The sequence below is a fragment of the Engraulis encrasicolus genome, chromosome 9 (genome assembly GCF_034702125.1).
Source record: "Engraulis encrasicolus isolate BLACKSEA-1 chromosome 9, IST_EnEncr_1.0, whole genome shotgun sequence".
NCBI lineage: Eukaryota > Metazoa > Chordata > Actinopteri > Clupeiformes > Engraulidae > Engraulis > Engraulis encrasicolus.
Window position 1 is genome coordinate 16,930,906 of NC_085865.1, and position 21,983 is coordinate 16,952,888.

Here is a 21,983-nt window from a genome sequence, read left to right on the forward strand (position 1 = left end):
TGACCCTTCACACATAGAGAAGCGGGGGCCAGCTTGATTCACATGGTTCCCCTGCTCCGAGCTCATGCTCTGGAGGCACTAGGCTATGGTTGGGCCTATACATTCTCTAAATGCCTTGGGAAACAGCATTACCTCATCTGTGGCCTTGCACTTGCTATTGTCGGAGCGGACCTCGAGCCCTTTTATCACCCGCTCACTCTCTACGTTACACGGTTGTAATCATAAACAATTGGGGCCGGGGCGGTTTAGCAGTGGCCGTGCCTATGCAGATCCGGACGAATGCCTTCTTCGGGTGGGACTTCATCATGGGTTTTTGTTTTTGGGCACACCTTGGAACATGAGGAATAATCTGGTAAATTAAATCTGGGTAAAGAAAGGGAAAGGGTGGGCTGGGCTGACGACGCACCAAGACACCTTTTTAGTCTAGAGCTTTTCTCTTTTAGTAGAGCGTGAAAAAAACTTCCTTGGAGACCTTAAAGGGGGACCTTGGTATGGATGGAATCAGTTTTAATCAAACGGATTATCCCCAAGCTGAGCTGAGGGAGGTTCAGTCCTTCCTGTGGAAGGCTCAGTGGAGCCGTTGGATGGTTTAGAGACAGACAGTTAGCAGTGGTGAAAAGGCCCCGTGACCAACGTGGAGAAGAATCAACTTAGCTGGATGACGACGGAGGAGGTTCAGAGCATGACAGCTTTTTGTTCATCAACCCGTCTGACATCATCCCTCTCGTGAAAAGGAAAAAAAAACCTTTAACACTAAGCGACCGGGGTAGCAGGGAAGTAAATGAGGAGGATAAATAACAAGCTTGCTATTCACACACACACACACACACACACACACACACACACACACACACACACACACACACACACACACACACACACACACACACACACACACACACACACACACACACACACACACACACACACACACACACACACACACACACAGAAACACACACTCCCTCCCTCCCTGCCCCACTAATGCACCCCCTTCACGCTCACACACACGCCAGCCCAGTGCACTCCAACTCTCTCTCTCATACACACACACACACCTCCTGAGGTGGTTTCCAGGCCGCTGTGCAGATGCCACCACTTGCTGAGACCCCGAGAGAGAGAGAGAGAGAGCGAGAGAGCGAGAGAGCGAGCGAGCGAGAGTGAGAGTGAGAGAGAGAGGCCCAAACAATGTGAAAACTAAAGCGAGCGACTGAGGCAATGATGTCATGGCATTCTAACCAACTGTCAATACAGAGACACACAGAGGTCCTTTCTGTGAGAAAGTAGTGGGCACTGTGCGTGTGTGTGTGTGTGTGTGTGTGTGTGTGTGTGTGTGTGTGTGTGTGTGTGTGTGTGTGTGAAGAGGAGGACTAGAGTTCAAAAACGTTACAAGGAGAAAAAAGGGGTAGTTTAGCGGTGCCTTGATCCCTCTCCATTTCCCCATCTCTTTGCGTGTGTGTGTGCGCACGTGCGTGTGCGTGTGTGTGTGTAGTGTGCATTAAAAACAGGGTCCTCAACATTGTCCACACATCCACCATGCAAAAGTTCACATCCTGTTTGAAATGAGGAGCCCACACATGGTGCCCAGTGAATGTGACTGGTTGTTTGCCATATAGATGACAGAAACACTGTTCTAGATGGCCAGTGACCGGGGTCATCCATCCATAAAAATAATGTGAAACCATTTCAAGGCACCGTAGCAACACTGACAGCTGATTTGATTGTGACGATTTCTTAAATGGCTTCAGCCATAGGGGCTCCATTTGAAGGATGGATTATCACAATCACCCTTTGTGAATTGCAATTATTCGCCTAGCCATATATACCATATTAATAAATCTGCAGGCAAAGTCCAACCTTGTGCTGTTTAATGAAAGATGACAGCTAGTAATGCTAATGATCATTAACGCCGTACACAGACAAAACAAAACATATAGACCATTTGTTTACACACACACACACACACACACACACACACACACACACACACACACACACACACACACACACACACACACACACACACACACACACACACACACACACACACACACACACACACACACACACACACACACACACACACACACACCAGTGTTTCCCACAGAAATTTCGGAAACTATGGGGGCAGCCGGGATTTTTTTTCCCGGGGGGGGGGGTCTTTTCACGCGGGCCTTTAGGGGGGGGGGGGGGGGGGATGTATTACGCAGCGTAAATGCAAAACGGCAAAACAATGAGTAGTACAGTAATGACATTGGGCGCATGGAGAAACTATAGGCCTACATTTCAGCCATTTATATTTTGAGAAATAAGGCTACATAAGATTTTACCCATGACATGTATAATAGTAGTACATAAAAAAATAAAAATGCAGTACAGTGGAATCATTTGTGTTTACAACACAGTTTCAATTCGTCCCTCATGCAGGGGTCTATGTAATGAAAAAAAATAATAAAACAAAATAGGAGGAAAGGTAAGAATTTAAGAGGAGTGTGAAATTGTTAACGCACAGAACAAAAAGGGTCCCAGGGTGGGCTTTCAAAGCAATATATAAGCAATATAATACACCAAATCTAATAATGATAATAAAATCTCGTAAAAATAATAATTGCCTTGGTTGAATGTCAAATTGCTCCAGTTCATACAGTCAGTGAGCCTGCTTACTAAATGGCATGTTAACAACACGCCCCCCTTTACCAACGCGGCCCCAAAACCAAAAGTTGTTATCTAGGCATGGACTGTAATGCCGCTTGAGACTCATCAAAAGAGGCTCGGATTGTCAACGTCTGACAAGTGGGGGGTTTCGGAAAATCGCCATTTTTTTCACCACAGCAAAACCAAGTCGTATCGCTTAGACTTCCAACATAGCTTACACACTGCAATGCCAACAACAACACAAATAGCTAAAGTGTTCACAACAGGTCATGTGAGCGCGTGTATCGATTCCCTAACAATGGGAACGGCTGGTCGGCGTCTTACTTATCCATCTAAGAGGCAGATAATACTCAGATGTCTTGATCATGATGACATTAGGGGAAAAATACAAAAAATGCATTTTGTATAAAATCGTAGTTGCACAAAACTGCGACAAGCAGAATAGTAAAAAAAAAAAAAAAAAAAAAGATATTGTAGGGTTTGGGAAGGGCGGGGATGCGCCATTGCGACGTAATTAACATGCTATTACAAGACACAGTACACATGTCGTCCGTGTGACAGCCGACACATTAAAAGAAATGGCTACAAGAAGTTCATGAAAATAAATCTACATATTTGTTACTGATTTGAGCGAGTGAAGAGGGACGACAACTTTAGTTTCATGCAATTAATGTGAAAAAACGCAGAAGACAGCTAGATCTAGAGGACAGGGTACGAAGCATAACTAATTTAATACACAGCACACATCACGGCCTTGTGACAACAAGACAAATGAAAGATTTCTATGCTGGCATTATACCATACAAGAGAAGTGCAGGAAAAGGCATCAAAATGTGTACATGTTTGCGAGTGATTTGATGAAGTCAGGATGACAACTTGGTCCCCAGGCAAGAGAAACGAAACAAGCAGTGCATAGTTATCACCAGACGGTAGGCCTATGGGTAATATAGCTAGAGGGTGTGCTGGGGTGAAGACTAACCTCAATATCCCTGAGTCACGTCTCGTCTCCCGTCTCCTCATCTTTCCTTCCCCTGCTCGAACCCTCTCCTACACCTACACCACCTCCTCCTCCTCTTCATTATCCAGCACCACCTGTCCGCTCGCGGCCCCAGTGTCCCAACCTATCGAGCCGTCCAGCAGTGGTTCCTCAATCCCCACCTCCGACGGGCCGAACCACATTAGCACGACCTTATGTTTTTAGTTTTAAACAACTTGTCAGTGATTTTAGCACATTTGCCGCGTCCAATTTAGGGTATGCGTTATCTTTTGCGCTTGTCATGTAGCCACTCTTCTTTCTCAATTTTGCGTCCTATCGTCCACCAGAGTTTTAAGCCAGGTGGTCGTCAACTACTATTGAGGTGATGATTAGTTTTTTTCAAGTGGGGGTCTATAGGGAGGGGCGGGCCTTAGAGAACCGAAGTGTTTCATTGGACTAGCCCAATGTGCATAAGAAGAAGCATCCAATGGGCGAAGGAAATCGTAATTCATTAACAAAAACGGAAATCGTAAAAAAAAAATAAAAAAAAAAAAAAAAAAAAAAAAAAAAATTTTTTTTTTTTTTTTTTTTTTACATTTTCGGAAACTATGGCGGCCAAATTTAAACTATGGCGGGCCGCCATAGTTTCCTCAATGTATGGGAAACACTGCACACACACACGGAGTGATTGGTGCATCCCACACCGGTTTGCCTACGACATCAATAGGCCTGTTGACCCTTTTGAATCTTCTGAGAGACAGACAGACTTCAGCTGGTGGGCGCCGCCACTCTCTTTATTGAAACATGGCAGAGATTCCTCTTTGATGAAAGACCATCGGGAGGGCAGGTGACCACAGGAATTTTCTCAGAGAAGCGCACATGACATGGGAGTGTTTATTTATTTATACATGGAAAATGAAAACCATTCTGTCCCGTCCAATCACGTGGCTGTCTGAGATGGCAAGTTCGAAGAGCATGTAGCATGTGGCACAACTTACTACGGCATGACATGACTTACCTTTATGAAGAAGTGGAGAAGAAAAGAGCGAATGGAAAAACAAGATTTTTTTTTATTAAGAAATTATACGCATGCTGCTGAGAATCAGGTGAGGTATGACGGAACAAGAGGAAATGTCACTTCACCAAAATGAACAAACGATTTAATAAGAAAAGAAAAATAGGATCATGGGATAAAATTGTGCAAGTTCAAAAAAAAAAAGCAAAGCTGCATGTGGCTGGTCAAAAAAGAATGTGTTTTTGTACATTAGATTAGGCCTGTCTTGGTCTGTTTGAAAAAGCAAATTATGGAGAGTGGGCCCACATAATACAGCAAGAGCTGCAGAGGCCTATCCAAGTCAAGCCGGCAAAATATACTAAGAGTTGGAATTCAGAGAGATTAGCTAAGTAATTGCCTTGTAAAAAAAAAAAAAAAAAAAGGGCTTACCTTTGCAAAGCCACCAGATCAGCTAATTCGTTAATTACCGCATTAAAGATTTTAGCACCTGGGTCCAGACCAAAGTTAACAAAACAATGGGCAACTGCCAGTCACACGGATTCTTTCTGAGTCAAGTTATTCCTTTCTACTCAACAATTCAAAAGGTACTGACAAGTAGTGATAGTTGCTTAGATAATTTTAGAAATTATTTCAAATACTGATTTTACTGATCATAATTACCCAGCCTGTTGTAATCTTAAACCATTAAGGCCTGGGATATTCACATTTATCATTTGTTTTGTCATGTTCAGCTTTGCCTATAGACCTTTTTGGGTTGCAGCATAGCCCAAGTTTAGGCCACAATAGATACCCAGTAGATCATCCAGCCAGTGCCAGAAGGGAGCTACAGTAAGTTATCTCTCCAAAACAGGTATAATGTAAAGCTCGCAGCCAATAAGCTCACTACAGCCAACATTTTCAAGTCTTTGGGGGAGCCTAAGATGATGTGGAGCACTGCACAGTACTTGTGTGCATTGAATTTTAGGACACACACACACCAAGCGAAACCATCCAGTAGCAAACAGAACGGAAATTTCTAATACTCCACCAGGGGATTCCCTTCCTCCCCCTTCCCTGCTTCCCTCCCTCCAGCCTGCTTCCATAGCCCCCACCTAGCTCTGCTCACAGCACATTGGAGCAGTGCAGCAGTCAATCGCAGGGTAATTCAGTTTACATCCGAGGCTGGCAGGCCAGAGAGTACTCTCAGTACGGTATTCTCGTCTCGTGCTCGCCTGGGCCCGTTTGGCCTATATGAAACGGCTAAATATAGCTGAAACGGTTCTCTCGCTCACACACTCTCCCTCACACACACACACACACACACACACACACACACACACACACACACACACACAGGTCCCGTGCTGGACGTAAATGAGGCATGATGCTCTGGCCAGGCAGGCCAGGCGGTTCCCTCGGGGAACTTACTACAGCATGTGCACGACCGGCCAAACACAAACACAGACCGGCCGCCAGCCAATCGGCGCACTGCTGGGTCTCCCAGGCGGCCTGGCCGGGACCAATCCGGTCCAAGCAAAGGGGGAAGGGGTGCTTGGGGCCTCAGAGATGACTAAAACAGCTTTTGACTGGGTCCAGGCACGACAAAATGCATGGTGCCGCTTCTACCACATTTGTGCACAGTGTGTGTGTGTGTGTGTGTGTGTGTGTGTGTGTGTGTGTGTGTGTGTGTGTGTGTGTGTGTGTGTGTGTGTGTGTGTGTGAGAGAATTGCACAGAATTGCTGACAACAGCCAAAACTGCTCCTTCCATTTGCCTTAACCGCTTGCCCATATGATTTTTCTCTATGCTGTCCCGACTTTGCAGACAGGAGGACAGTACATTTACTGTTCAGAAGGAGGCTTGCATGTCCCATCATCACAGCATGGTGTCAGAGCACAGCAGGCATTATGTTGTTTTGCTACCGTCTCGATGAGCACCATTCGTCTGACCTAAACAGCAGAGAGGGTCATCAACGACTCGACTGCTGCAGCTAAAAGCAACACAGCAGACACTTCCCTGTCATCTATTGCATGAATGACAGAGGAAAAGTAAGGCATTGCCATGCTTCTCAAGACCAAGAGTTTTCGGTGTTTTGAAAACATCTTGGGCAGTCATGGGGAAGGAGTTAGGGCATCAAACTTGCAGCCCAGAGGTTGCCAGTTTGACAACCGACCCACCAGATTGGTCGAGGGAGTAATTAACCAGAGCTCTCCCCATCCTCCTCCATGCCCTGAGCATTGGTACCGTCCCGCCGCACTGGTCCCTTTCGGCCACCATTTGGGGCTGCCCCCTTGCACCGTGAGGTATAAATGTAATTTCGCTGTGTGCAGTGTGCTGTGGAATGCTGTCAAAATGACGATGGGAGTTGGAGTTTCCCAGTTGGGCTTCCACTTGTGCGACTTCTGAATAAAAATTGTTGACAGGATAAGTTCAATGTTGAGCTAGGCCAACGGCCTTTATATTTCTTTGCACAGAGAATGCGTTCTACTTAGCCTACCAATCATATTACAATACAGGGGCTTATGACTTCATTGTCAAGCTGCAAATTTCCCTTAACCCCTAAAAGAGACTGCAGTCTGAGAGGTGGGAGGCAAACGGCAAAAACCCAAGTGCGATTTATAAGCAACATAAAAGTTTCCACTCCCCAACCCTCCCTGAAGTGAAAGGCCACTTGAGTTCAACGACATTAAAAATATGTTAGGAGGAGGTTGATTATCTACAGTTATCCTTGGGTAAACTCTACTCAACACTGCCTTGTTTGTTTGGCAACGTGTGACGGAGGTCATCTTGCACCTGTTCACCCCCCTCGGGGATCGAACGTGCGACCTCGTCAACTACAACGGTTCGGAATGGGAGACACAGTACGATACCGCTGGGCCAAGAGACTAGTCTCTCGGCCCAACGGCACGAGACTGTATGAGGCTATCGGAGGGAGGTTTACCAACGTTCCACGCCAACTCTGTGCTAGTTAGCCTCCGTTACACTCTCCCCCTTAAACCTCACTCCCATCCCGGGTCAGCGGCACCACTGTGACGGAGGTCATCTTGCACCTGTTCACCCCCCTCGGGGATCGAACGTGCGACCTCGTCAACTACAACGGTTCGGAATGGGAGACACAGTACGATACCGCTGGGCCAAGAGACTAGTCTCTCGGCCCAACGGCACGAGACTGTATGAGGCTATCGGAGGGAGGTTTACCAACGTTCCACGCCAACTCTGTGCTAGTTAGCCTCCGTTACAAACGCAAGGAGTTCTGAAGACAAATTTTGCCAACAATGCTTTAAAAAGCAGGGTGTGGATTAGGTACTTAAACAGGCATGTGTGTGTTTGACATCAAACGAGCATGGAGGGGACTGTTCTTAAAATGCAATTACAATTTATTTCAGCCCAAAACAGTAACAAGCTGACTGTGTTAAAGACCCCAAGTCACCTGACTCCATACAAAAAAATACAAATAAAATAAACATCTGGCCAATAGTATTTAACCATTTATTAAGCCAAACCTGCTCACTATGCAGCACCTTAGAGGCATTTCCATTGCATAAGGCAGCCACAAACACAATAAAAAGCAAGCAGGAGAGAGCGGCATTGCGTTAAAAAAAATACTGCAGCCGTCAGCTCCAGAGAGAAATAGTGCTGGGTAAAAACTGGACAGCTCAGCTGGACTCCCGTACCCAAAGAGCAGGAGAGAGTAAGACAGGGGTACAGGCTGTTATAGACTTACACAGCCAAAATGATTCAGCACTTCAGGTGTGCCAAGAAACAGCTCCATAAACAAGAACAATGCTTTTAAAATGTATGCACGTTGAACAGATGCTGAAAGGGTAATTCAGGAAACAGGCCCCCATAGTCAAGTCTGCTGTTTGTGCAAGATTCAAAATTAATTACTAATATAAAGTCATTTGTCGATTTGAAATGGTATTCATATGGCATTCAAATCAGAAACAGTTCAATATAGGCTACTCCTCTGTTGTCTGAGGCAAGCCACCCTGCAACCCAACAGTCTGCTGTAGAGGCATAGCCTAGGCACAACAATACAAATGAATTGCCCAAATAATCTGCCATTTCCAAATTGCATTCAAATTATGAACTGCTCAGTATACTGCTACTGTATCTGTGAGTCCAATGACCTATGCCATTTTTATTTCTGGTTTATGTCTTTCTGGTAGATAGCACCACACCACACAATCTGAAACTACATACATCCAAGACATGAATGGACACACTCTGATCAACACAACTCGTCCTGCTTGAGTGAATGGCTTTCAGCCCTGAGAGACCATGTTGAAGCTAAGCGCGTCTGTGGCTCGAGTCCAGCGTCATGTAAGAGTCAATAAGACAAGTGAAGTGCCCCCCACAGACGTAAGAGCTTGTTAAAGCTCTGCCACTGCACTGCAGGCGCGTCACAACCCATTCAAGGCAAGGCTGACTTGTGCGCACAGACTGCACATAAGTTAACTGCCACAGTGCCACTCTCACACGGATGTAGTATAATGACATCTAGCCCACCCTAGAATATCCCGAGAAGTCTGTGTTCTGGGATAAAATAAATAACATGCCATGCATTGCATCTTCTCATTCAGTGCAGCACTCCGTAAAAACCCTGCTTGCCACAAACTTGCATGTGCATGACTCAATGTTATCCCAATGCATCTGTTTAATGCCATACTTTAAGGCCAGCGACCTAAAAACGACATGTAGGCCTATCTACCGGTATGTGAAAGTATTGACAAGTCTGGTGACAAGTAGAAGGACGTCATCATACCAGCAGAACATTTTAGATCTAAGACCTTCCTAAAAAAAATCTCTGATACCAGCAAGGGCAAAATAAGCTAAACATTTCATGACATGCCAAAAAAGCACACGTGTACTCCCATGATCACCTAACCAACTCAATTACATCCTCTTATCTGGGCATTACATTTTAACAGGAACACATTATGGCACCAGGAATGAGGTAGTATCAATTGCTGTGTGCATGCAGTCAAATAAAACTCACCTGCCGAGCTCTTTGCCTGGTATTATGTTGTAGTGTTCCGTGAAGGCATCAGTCTGAATGGGTGTTTTGATCTCGTAGAGTAGACCGGTCCGGTTTTGGTTAGCTTCAGCAGCCGACTGGCCATGGCACCGTGTTCGGCTCCTTGTTTCAGAATTCCGGGGGCACTCGGGAATCATCACGGCAGGTTGGACCACCGACACACACTTGACCAAACGCGGGCACCCGGCGCAAGCTAACAACTGAGGACCACTTCAGTTAAAATAAACTTGGGGTTATACGAAGCAAAAGTTACTTAACTTTGACAAGTGTTCCTTGAATACAAGCAAACATTGACTGTGTCTGTCTGCCTCGGTAAACGACTTTTCCCTTGGATAGACGACGTGACTGCAATACTTGTCCAGCACTACTGCCAGTATTTTTGTAAAAATACTGGTCTGTCGAGAGGCACAATAGGCATTCGCATTTTGTGTTGATGTCGAGCTGAATTATTAAACAAACACAATGGAAATCTGTCACCATTTACTCTTTGCTGATGATGCGGTTGTTCACAGCAGTTCAGCTCAGCTTCTGTTTTGCTCTCTCTGGATATTTGGCAGGCAGGCTGCTAGCCGTACGTTGGCTTTAGTAACCATGGTAACGGGTTTGATTGACGGGTCGGTCAGCGACACAGAACAGGCCTCCTGCGCAGGGCGGGTTCGCCCCGCTTTGACAGCGGATTTGGTAGGCGCTCCGCCAGCTGGGCTTAATTCAATTAACTTCAATCTTCTTTAAATAACTCACTCAGTTGCAATTGGTAGATCATTACAACACCATCTCAATACGATAGCCTACTACAGATAAGAAAATATGGATAAGGGGACACTTTCACATGTGGCTTCTTCAACATTTTGAAAGTTCTAAAGTTAAACTTTGAATAGACTCTCTAGGCCTATCCTACAAATAAGATAGGCCTAGCCTATATATGTAGGCTATAGGATATAAATTCGTGACAGAGTTGGGCCTCACAAAGGCCAAGTTAAACTTAGTTTGCATTTTATATGCCACAAGGTAAATCAATAATAAAGCCTATCAGTGGTGGACCGAAAACCTCCATTTGCCCTCTGCTGGTGAATATGGTAAATGCACAGTGGAGAGCAGCCTATGCCTGGGTTATTCTGCATTATCACATAGATACAGTAGGCTACACTGTTAAGGTAAAGCTTGCAAAAGTCCTGATTTCATCTCTGTGACACAGCTCACCACAGAGCACAGTAGACCTAGGCTACATTACGCATTTTTATTAATGCATTTGTGCCTGATCTGTGCAAGATGCATGGTAGCCCATGAGCGCCCTATAGGGCCCAGAGCAGTTCAGGACGACGGCACCTTGCTCAGGCTATACCTCAATCTGAGGAGGATAGGGGAACAGCTCTTATTATTCACTTTCCCCACCCACCTGGTGGTGTCATTGAACTAGAAAGAAGTCCGACTCTGGATGTCTGTAGAATAGACAGCTATTGGAGTGTATTCCCAAAGACGTTGGTTGGTGAGAAGCAAGAGAAAAAACTTTAAAAGGAACCCTGTATTCTTGTCAATTCTGTTAAACTTTTATTTAAAGGATAACTCCGGCCAATTTCAACATGCAGTTGTAATGCTCACACTACCCTGGACTTGTCAGTACCTGAGATTTTGTTTTCTTCAGCCTGTTCCGAGATCCTGGTCATTGTAATGGGGGCAGCTGTTAGTTTACATTTCAAATAAAAGTTTTTATTTATTCCCAAAAACATCCAAAAGGTTATGCAACATCAGCAGACAACTAGCAAACAGTGATGCCTTTTGGTAAAATATTTGGATTAGGCCTATAAGATTTTTTTAAATGTAAACAAAATCTGCCCCATTAGAATAGCCCATATCTCGGAAAGGGCTGAGACAAAAAATGTAGCATCACCAGGTACTGACAAGTCAAGGGTAGCGTGAGCAATACAATAGCATATTGAAATTGGCAGAAGTGCTTCTTTAAATGTACTCTATAATAGACTATCAATAGGAAAAACACATTGACACCTGAACGTGAATGAGCGTGATTGAAAAATCAGACAAGGCATTTTGTACAAAGTGATTGTTTATTGACATTAGTGTACATTGTTATGAGATTGAGAGGGCGAAACAAAAGCACAGCCTGAGAATTTCATGATCTGACACCGACAGCTTTCTCCCTCATCTATCTGCTGATATATATATTATTTTTCCAGGCATACTGCATGTGAGCATTCATTGGAAATAGAATATAGGGCAAACAAATAAAATAAGTTAAATAAATAGACACAATATGTCCTGATGTGTAAGGACTTCGTACGTCAGACTTTTTTTTTAGAGGGAGAATACTTAATTCCACACACCAAATGGCTTTTTATTCAGAATAATTGGAACATTTGAAACATGATGATACAACCTTCTACGAATGTGCAAATAAAATGAAATAAATCATTGCAATAAAAAAATAAAATAATTGAATGAGAAACCTTGTATGATAAACCTTGCAACCTAACAATTACATGATGTGGAAAGAGTGAACTATATTTGTCCACTCGGGAAGGGACAAGGCGACCTCTCTAAACCATCTCCCATAACAATTTAAGTATATTCCAGAAACATCCCAAAAAACAAATAACAGGAAACCAATTTGGTCACCGCCATTTCCAAATGTAACCACAGTATTTCCACAGTGCAAACCAAACTATAACAAGTTTAAAAAAAAACCAAACATCACAGCCAAACTAAACACGACCTTCAAGTTCTTACAATGAAACAACCACCCCACCCCGCCCAGTGCTCACTAAGACCATACATACCCTTTACAAAAATCCATTATCTTAAAAATAATGACCACTTAACAAACTTTTGAACAAAATTTACTATTGTCTGAAGTACAGATACACAAAAGAGTTCAATATCCAACCTCTGCCTGTTAAAGGATATCCTTACAGCTTTGCAACTGATACACGAAACCCTAAAAACAATGCCAGGAGATCAGCAAGTGAGAAGAACAAAAAGTTGGCTACAGTGCAATTGACAGGAAGACATATTTTCCCACAGACCCCATTCACAGTATCCCCATACATGCATTGTTGACACTGACAAAGAAAACTTGTTTCCCTCCTGCTGAGAGAGAAATGTATTAAATCTGATACTAAAGTCAATATTGATCTGCCATTGTTGCGGCTGACAGGTTTCATTTTTAAGTGAATTGTCTTTGTGTGTGTGTGTGTGTGTGTGTGTGTGTGTGTGTGTGTGTGTGTGTGTGTGTGTGTGTGTGTGTGTGTGTGTGTGTGTGTGTGTGTGTATATGTGTGTGTGTGTGTGTGTGTGTGTGTGTGTGTGTGTGTGTGTGTGTGTGTGTGTGTGTGTGTGTGTGTGTGTGTGGAGAGAGAGACAGAGAAAATAGTGCAAGAGCATTGTGGACAGAAAGCAGCTGCTACACATGGTAGGTGTGTCTCTTTTTTGGACAACACACATGCTCGCACACACGCAGACGCACGCACACACACACACACACACACACACACACACACACACACACACACACACACACACACACACACACACACACACACACACACACACACACACACACACACACACAGACACACACACACAGCCTGCAGCAGCCTCCACAGAAGTGTTTAGTTTTCATTGTACGGTTTTCCGTCACGCCCAAATTGCAGCTCTTTAACTCAGGACACTGCGGCAAGATAAAAAAAACTGAGGAATTCGCTCAGGTTGAGATGCAAATCTGTAATCAAAGCCACTATACACACAAAAGACCTGGTACAATCACCAGGGTCTTTCCAAAGGCATTCCAAAGAACACCCAAAAAATAAACATAAAAAAATAAATTAAAAAATAGGGGAAAAAAATGAGACATATGGCAAACACATTAACATTATAGGCTAAAACAATGCATTAATATATTGTATCTTTCCTTCTATACATGAAATGAACACAAAATGATAATGATAATTTTGCCCATTGTCATTTTATATAAAAAGATAGATTATTCACGTCATCTTTCTTACAGGAAAGACACTCTGGGTCTGCAGATATAGTACATTTCAATACAAATACGTTAATAATTTAGATAATTTAGTATTTAGTAGATCTTACCCTCTTGTTTGCATCATTCAGCAGTGGATAATACAGCATTTGAGTGCATAAAAAAGGCATATTAGTCTAATCATAAAGGCATCTTATGCACATCCAAAATAAACTTCCGTGAGAGGTCACGCTTGTGAAGCCAATTTATGATCAGTACATACATAGCAAACAAACAATACACCTGCCCCCGATTCTCAAAAGCACTGTTGCTAACCAGTTACTAACTTGGTAAGTTAGTACCAAGTTGCTAACTTAGTTTACAACAACGTTGTGGAGAAACGAACCCCTGACTGAGACGTTAAAGTGACAATGGCTTGTTGACAAATGACAATGGGTTTGTTTTCAGAAGAAAAAAAAAACAGTTTCCGTACTGAACCGATGAGTCCAAAAACGGACACTGACACAGAACTTGTGTTTCTGTTCTGACGGAATGCTTTTGCAACTCTTCCCCCTTCATCTCTGCTCTGCTCAGTGTTGGACTGGCCATCTGGCATAGTAGGCATTTCCCGGTAGGCCCTGCACCCTCATGGGCCCCTATTTTCTTTTTTTCCCTTCTTTTTTCACATATCTGAAAATAGGGGCCCACAAGACTGCTGGGCTTACCAGTGAGTCAGTTTCATCGCCGCTAATTATGAGGGGCCCCTTTAAACCAAACGTGCCCAGGCCCTATTCTTCCCCCAGTCCAGTCCTGGCTGTGCTAGCTCAAGTCCGCTGAGGAAATGTTACCGTGCTGTGCATGGAAGGTCACATTTTGGGTTTGAGCCAGACACTGACATGCAGCCAGCGTAGCGTGAGTGAATTGGCGGCTTTGACAGCCCTAAAGCCTTAATGTTCTCCTGTCTAATCTGAGCTGTCCTGCTCTCTCTTACATGTACATCGCCATGGTTATGTCACCTGAGTCAGCAGAGCTTCTCTCCCCGGGCCGCTCCTGTCCTCACCCTGCACAGATGACCGGTCATCTTGAGGACAGGTAAACCAATACTAAGTATTCCCACGTAGAACTGAAGAGTTACTGGGTCGGTTTGAGGCCGGACTGGGTGATATCCAAACCCTAGACCATCTCTTTAATGTGCATTTCGTACTCTTCACTGTCCTGTCAAAAAGCCTCAAAAATATATACTCTTAATAGACTCTTCCGTAAAACATCTCAAGATACTTCTGAATGTTGACCAAGCATATCTTAAAGGTACTATGGCTCGTACTGTAGCATCCAGTGGTGCTGCCCTGCCCATCAGTAAGTCATGGATAGCCCATTGACATATACAGATGTTTTTGCTTCTGCGGCCATGCTAATTTTCTTGGATAAACTGCAAGTTGTCACTTGTCAAATTAGTTTGTTAGTCGAGTTTGATGGACTCAAAATGTGTTCAAAGTGAACGCCTCCTCAAGTCTGTTTGCATGTTTGTCTAGTTAGAAGAGGACATGGTTGGTGTCATCCTGTGGAGCCATGAGGTTGACGATAAAGACACCAACCAACACCATGAAAGAACCAGTTGACGCACCTCAGGGGAGGAAAGCCACTCTAGTGTTGTGGCAAAAAATAAACACGATGATGACAATTAGCCAAACTGCAGGTATTCACAGCGGAAGTGTTGGGATGGCATAGCTCTGCTCATCTCAGGCTGAAGGCTCGCCAGCGATCAGGGGACTGTTCCAAGAAAATGGTTAAGTGATGAACCTGGCTAAGTTAACCTGCGGGAAGTAGTAAACCTGCTAACAGATACAGTAATCCACAGGTGTCATTTAGTCATAGAGGGTAGAGCAATAGAGGTAAAAAAAAGGCCACAAGAGGTGGCATAGCCCCCTTACTCACAGCTATCCTGGCAGCCATTTGTAGGTAGACCTGAGCAATGTAAATGAATGGAGAAGGGGCTCACTTCAGTCAAAAACTGGTTTACTAATATGGAAATTTCTATCGACACACTATACAAGGAGGACAATAGTTGAAATGTGCAGCTAAATATCCACTATACCTAACTAAGAGGCCCATGAACTGATTTTAAAATGTATTGTAGTGACTCGTATGATTAAAGTAGATAGATTTGACAGAGGTGGGTGTGTTCTTCATTGATTTGCATTGACTGAAGAGCACAGGTCTACCTACAGAGGGTGGAGGTTGCGCTTGTCGTTTTCCAGTGCTGTCGCGGAGTGTGCGACCTGCCTCTATGGGCAGAACACAACACTAGAGTGGTCATGCCCCCAATTGTCATGGCATTATTGAGGTATACCTGTGCAATGTATGAATGGAAAAAGGTCTCAACTCTGTCAAAAAAATGGCTTAATAATATGAAAATTTCCACTAGTTGAAATGTGCAGCTAAATATCTATCTAACTAATATGAACCTATTCTTAAAGCATATTTTATTGATTCATTTTATTTAAGTAGATATTTAGCCTAACATTTAAAATTTGATCCTTGATTAATGTCACTTCACATTTTCACAGTTTTAGGCCATTTTTTGACAGAGATGGGCGTGTTCTCCATTTATTTTGATAGACTGAAGCGCAGGTCTACCTACACAAGATGGAGGCTGTGCTTGCCATTTTCTGGGATTGTCGTGAATAGCCGTGGCCGCTGTAGTGTTATGTTCTATTAATTTAGCTTAAAAAAATGAGCATTCCAGGCTCCTACTATATTAGATGATTTACCACTTCCTCAAAGTTAAGTTAAACTGGTTTATTACTGAGCCAAGTTCTTGGATTACTCCCAAGTACTGGCCATGTTAGCTTGACATACACAAGCCCACCTCGTATGTAGTGTATGTATGTTCTAACCCCCCCCCCCCCCACCACCACCACCACCACCCCGTACCATAATACAGTATGTACAGTTACAGCACACGATCATTGCAGTATATGACATGCAAACATTGATTTTTCTTTTAGTTTTTTTTTGTTTGATAGTCACTCTTGGTGAATCTCTTTGATCTTGTTTTTGTAAGAATGTTCTTGGTAAGATTTAGTAAAAATAAAGTGAGAATACACTTTTTTATATCTGGAAAAAAAAAGATATTCACATTTTGTTTTGTTTTTTTTGTTTTTAAAAAAGGAAAAAAAGGCTGCCAGTCTCTGCACACCTATACATACATGTATGCCCTGCAGGCTGGCTCCCAGTGGCATCTCTTCAGTGGCCTCACACCAGTGACCTCACTCCAGGCCAAATGTACTAGTCTCTTCCACAGCGATCAGCAGCTTCTCGTACAGCATAGTGAAGGACGGGTAGGAGGGCAGGTCCAGCCTGTTGAAGCAGGTGTGAGCCCTGCAGGGTCGAGAGAGGAAGAGGAAGATAGAGGTCAAAGGTCACAGCTGACATCGAAACTGTTTTGTATTTAACTTTTTTGTTAGTGTTTCACTGTTTTGATTGTTTTTTATCAGTATTTTATTGTGCATTTTCAGGAAATACAAACAAATGACAAAATAGCTAACAGCAAAACAGCAAAACAGCTACATGGACTAGAATGCTTCCCCTAAAACCCCTCATCCCCACCTCCAAACTGCATGCCACCTTCCCTTGCTAAGTGATATGTTACATCTGAAAGGTGCATCATAGCCATCGAAGTGAGACCAACCGATGTGTTGTCAAAAATATCCAAATTTGTCAAAGCAGCTTCTTAGACTAGTGCCAAGGCAAACGTTTTTACATTTTGATGAAGACATGGTAACGCTGAAATATTAGTCTTGGCACTGCTCTAAATAAAATGGCAAACAAAATCACATCTGAGGTGCTTCGGTGACTTTCTCACTTGAAACTCTGTCCTTTCCAGGGCTGGACTAACCATCTGGCAGAGTTGGCATTTCCCGGTGGGCCCCACACCCTTGTAGGCTCCTATTTTCAGATATGTTCATTTAAAAAAAAAAAAATGTTTTTTTACATTTCAAAAAATAGGGGCCCATGAGGGTGCGGGGCACACAGGTGATTCAGTTCTACACCGCTAATTATGAGAGGGCCACGGCCATTTAAGCCATAAGTGCCCAGGCCCTATTTCTCCCCCAGTCCAGCCCTGGTCCTCTCCTGTGATGTACCAGATCGCTAAGAACTGAAGCGTGGGGGATACTTTACATTTCACCCAATAAACCATCTCTTTCTCTGTTTGCAGTGCAGCGTCACCTGCTTTTGCATCAGTTCTTTCCTGAGAGGAAGTGCAGAGAAAACTATTCCTGACAGACACTTTTACTCTGACTTTAAACAAAGAGCCAGAGGAGGCCTTTAAGACAGAATGGCAAAATGCAGCAGAGGTGTTTGCCGCAGTGTCAATGCAGAGGATGGCTTAGAGCTTACGTCTTGAGATCCAGCCTGCTCCCTCAGTTTCACAGAACAAAATATCGATTGATTTTTAGTTTTCTCTAATGTGGCTCAGAGCCAATTTATCTTTGCTCAAGGGAGGTCGGCTATATGCCTATATGATATATGAGATACAGTATATGATAAACGATATACAGTATGAGTACTCCTGGAGTCTTTCTGTCTCTCTCTCTCTCTCTCTCTCTCTCTCTCTCTCTGATTAAAACTATAGAACTATGGCACCCCATCTCTGTCTCTGTCTGTCTGTCTGTCTGTCTGTCTGTCTGTCTGTCTGTCTGTCTGTCTGTCTGTCTGTCTGTCTGTCTGTCTGTCTGTCTGTCTGTCTGTCTGTCTGTCTGTCTGTCTGTCTGTCTCTCTCTCTCTCTCTCTCTCTCTCTCTCTCTCTCTCTCTCTCTCTCTCTCTCTCTCTCTCTCTCTCTCTCTCGCTCTCTCTCAGCTGCAGATCTCTTTCAACAGCCTCTAACTGATTCTGGGTCTGCTGCCTCCTAGTCTGCTAAGCCTTAGCCAGGGGCAGAGTGGTTTGTTTTGCTGACTGCGCACCACACACGCTCCCTCCCCAGCCATTCAGTTAGAGAGAGCCTTTGGTGTTTGCCAGCTCACAATGCGACACGTTGCGGCTCTCAAGGTGAGGCTGGCATTACAATCGCAATGCACCAACATGACCAGGGAAGCTGACAGTAATGGACGAAGAGGTATGTTGTCACAGGTCCAGGTAGAGGAGGGGCAGAATTGGATCTTATTTACATTGTATGTATTGGTTGGGGGGGACTTTCAGGTGACTTATTCCCGGGCCCAGCCAAACCTGTCAGCAGCCCTGAAAACCACCACCAACAACAATATAAAAACACCACCAACATCACAGAGGCTTCGGCACAGCCTCATGTGGGGAGATAACGGCCATGCATTGAACCCCCATCGGTGACACTTTCTCCCCATGGGTCCCCATAACTGTATAAACAGACTGAAGGCGGGATTATGAATGAAGAACAAACTAGTTCATTTTGAAAGTTGTGAAGTGAACTTTGAATTAGTTCATGTATAAAATTCACTTTCCGAATACTGGCGGCAGGAGTAATTGAGCAAGCAGCAGAAGAGACAAAAGTTGCAAAAGTGGTTCTGGCGTCAAATGAGAAGGTACATTTCAGCTAAAATATGCTATGAGCTACAGTATGACGCAGTTTGGCGGCAGCCGACAGAATGTCTGCATTTTCTAAACCTGAGCTTCGGTTGGTCACTCTCCCTGATCGAACATTAAAGGGACACTGTGCAGGAAATGGTCAAAAAGGGTACTGCAACTATGCTGCTCATTGAAACTGGGCTGCCAATTGCCAAATTTGATATTTATATGAAAGTTTTCTAAGTGATAAACAAATATTTTCTAGTATGGTCCAAGTAGAGTCATTTTTGCAGCTAAAAATGGCTATTTTTGGAAATTCAAAATGGCGGACCATGGAGAAGATCCCCTTTTCATGTATGAAAAGTGCAATTTTCCCAGTCATAATGAATACTTAGAATTTGATGGTGGTGGTAAGTATTCATGAAAAAGGTAACATTAGTGAGTGGGCAGCATGAATTCTGGAAATAAACAGCTAAAAATCTCACACAGTGTCCCTTTAAAGGTCTTTTGTAGTCTCTGGTCTACTCAGTCCAGGCAGGATTCTGCAGCTGTTTAAGGCTTTTACCACCAGCGGTCTGTCCATATGGTAAAGGTGTCATGTCATCGCCAGAGTGAACCATGTGAGTGATGACCCATAATGTGTCATTTGTTTTTCTGAATTTGAAGTTGACATTGTTTTGAATGTAATTCATGACATTCCATACATGGGTTCAAAATTTTGTTTACAACCTGACTGCGCGAACCTAGCTGCGCACAACTCAACCTCTGATTGTTGGAAACCGCTGTCGGTCAAAAAATTAGCTCACATGGTTGGCTGCCAGTGTCTTGCCCCTCCTCATAACATCGTGTTGATAAACACTGAGAACCCATGTATAGACCCCTTCAAATAAAGGACACCACCACCATCAACGATAACACCACCACCACCACCATCAACAATTAACACCACCACCACCATCACCACCATCAACAATTAACACCACCACCATCACCACCATCAACGATTAACAACATCACCACCACCACCACCATCAACGATAACACCACCACCACCACCAACGATAACACCACCACCACCATCACCACCATCAGCGATGACACCCCCACCACCACCAACGATAACCACACCACCATCATCACCACCACCATCAAAGATAACACCACCACCACCACCATCATCACCACCACCTCCACCACCATCAACGATAACCCCACCACCACCACCAACACCACCACCACCATCAACGATAACCCCACCACCACCACAGAGCACTTAAGCTTCATGTGAGGACATGAAAGTTGTGCATTGAGCCCTCTCTATTTCTGCCTTCTAACTGGAAGTCGCTTTGGATAAAAACATCAGCTAAATCTAATGTCATGTCATGTCATGTTATGCATTGAACACAGGGCTGGACTGGTAATCTGGCTCACAGGGCATTTTCCCGCTGGGCCGACAGTCCTCAGGAGCCGACACTTTTATTGTTGTTGTTTTTGTTGTTTTCCTGGGGAAAATGTAGAGAGGGAGGCCTATTGGTCCTTCGTCAATATATACAGTGGATTCAGCCAGTCAAGATATACAGGGGTTCTAAATTTTGTTTATAACCTGACTGCGCAAACCTATCTGCGCACAACTCAACCTCTGATTGTTGGAAACCGCTGTCGATCAAAAAATCAGCTCACGTGGTTGACTGCCAGTGTCTTGCCCCTCCTCATAACATCATGTTGATAAACACTGAGAACCCATGCATAGTATAGTGACCTGAGCATGTGTTAGGGGCCGGTCTATGCCAAAAATGCCTAGGCCGTTTTTCCATCCCAGTCCAGCCATGATTGAACCTTCACTCTGTCTGCCTAGTTTATAGTGTTGCTTGCACCAGTCAGAGCCTTTGGGTCAAAGACGTGCAAAATGAAATTGTCATTCAGTGTAACGGATACCTTCTGCTGACTGTAACTGTAAAAAACATGACTCTTTTTATTTTATTTTTTTCCAGTGAATTCATGAAAGCCTCGGCTGTCATCCATTCACTTGAAACAATTTAAAAATCATGTTTTCTTTACCGTTACAGTCAGCAGAAGGTACCCGTTACACTGAATGACAATGCCATTTTGCACGTCTTTGACCCCTTTGGTTTCCCAGCAATCGCAATGCACCAACACTATTGCAACCGACATCAAAGAGACTCCAACTAAGCCTCGTGTTTCTTTATAAGGGAATAGAAAGCTATGCATTGAACCCCTCTGTTCCTGCCTTTTTTGTGTGGTTGCACATATGTCCTGGTGTGATCTTCAACAGGTCATTATGTCAATCACCTGTGTGTGTGTGTGTGTGTGTGTGTGTGTGTGTGTGTGTGTGTGTGTGTGTGTGTGTGTGTGTGTGTGTGTGTGTGTGTGTGTGTGTGTGTGTGTGTGTGTGTGTGTGTGTGTGTGTGTGTGTGTGTGTGTGTGTGTGCCCATGAGCATTAGCACTTGCACATGCATGTGTTTGTCTTCTCAGCAGGTCTTGCATATATGATTACCTGGGTCTACATACACCCCCACTATAATCACAGTGTTATCACATCCATGGTGTTAACATACATATAGTTATGTGTTATTAGGGTCTCACACCTAAGCACATGTCCATTTGGGTGTTAGCCTCAAATCACAGCAGGCCTAGTAGTGTTTCTATTTTCATTTCTTTTTCTCAATTCCAGCAAGTCGGAACAGGTTGTGAGTTACAGTGTGAAATATGACATGCTGGAGGAATTTGGCTGTGTGATGCGTGCTGGGACCACGACATTTGCCTTACAAATGGCTGCCGGGGCCAA

The 21,983-nt window shown here is 44.0% G+C and overlaps 2 protein-coding genes across 2 annotated transcripts in view; both read right to left on the bottom strand.

Moving 5' to 3' along the window:
- The window catches only part of stk17a (serine/threonine kinase 17a), a 59,862-nt gene extending 49,644 nt beyond the window's left edge, over positions 1-10,218 (bottom strand). The window contains exon 1 of the mRNA XM_063206686.1: positions 9,624-10,218. Coding sequence (XP_063062756.1) covers positions 9,624-9,799 — 176 coding nt within the window. The 5' untranslated portion in view covers positions 9,800-10,218. The remainder of the gene's footprint in view (positions 1-9,623) is intronic.
- A 6,669-nt stretch (positions 10,219-16,887) lies between these two features.
- LOC134456122 (E3 ubiquitin-protein ligase HECW1) overlaps positions 16,888-21,983 on the bottom strand; it is a 144,156-nt gene continuing 139,060 nt past the window's right edge. Inside the window, exon 31 of the mRNA XM_063207555.1 lies at positions 16,888-17,015. Within this exon, the coding sequence (XP_063063625.1) occupies positions 16,904-17,015 (112 nt within the window). The 3' untranslated portion in view covers positions 16,888-16,903. The remainder of the gene's footprint in view (positions 17,016-21,983) is intronic.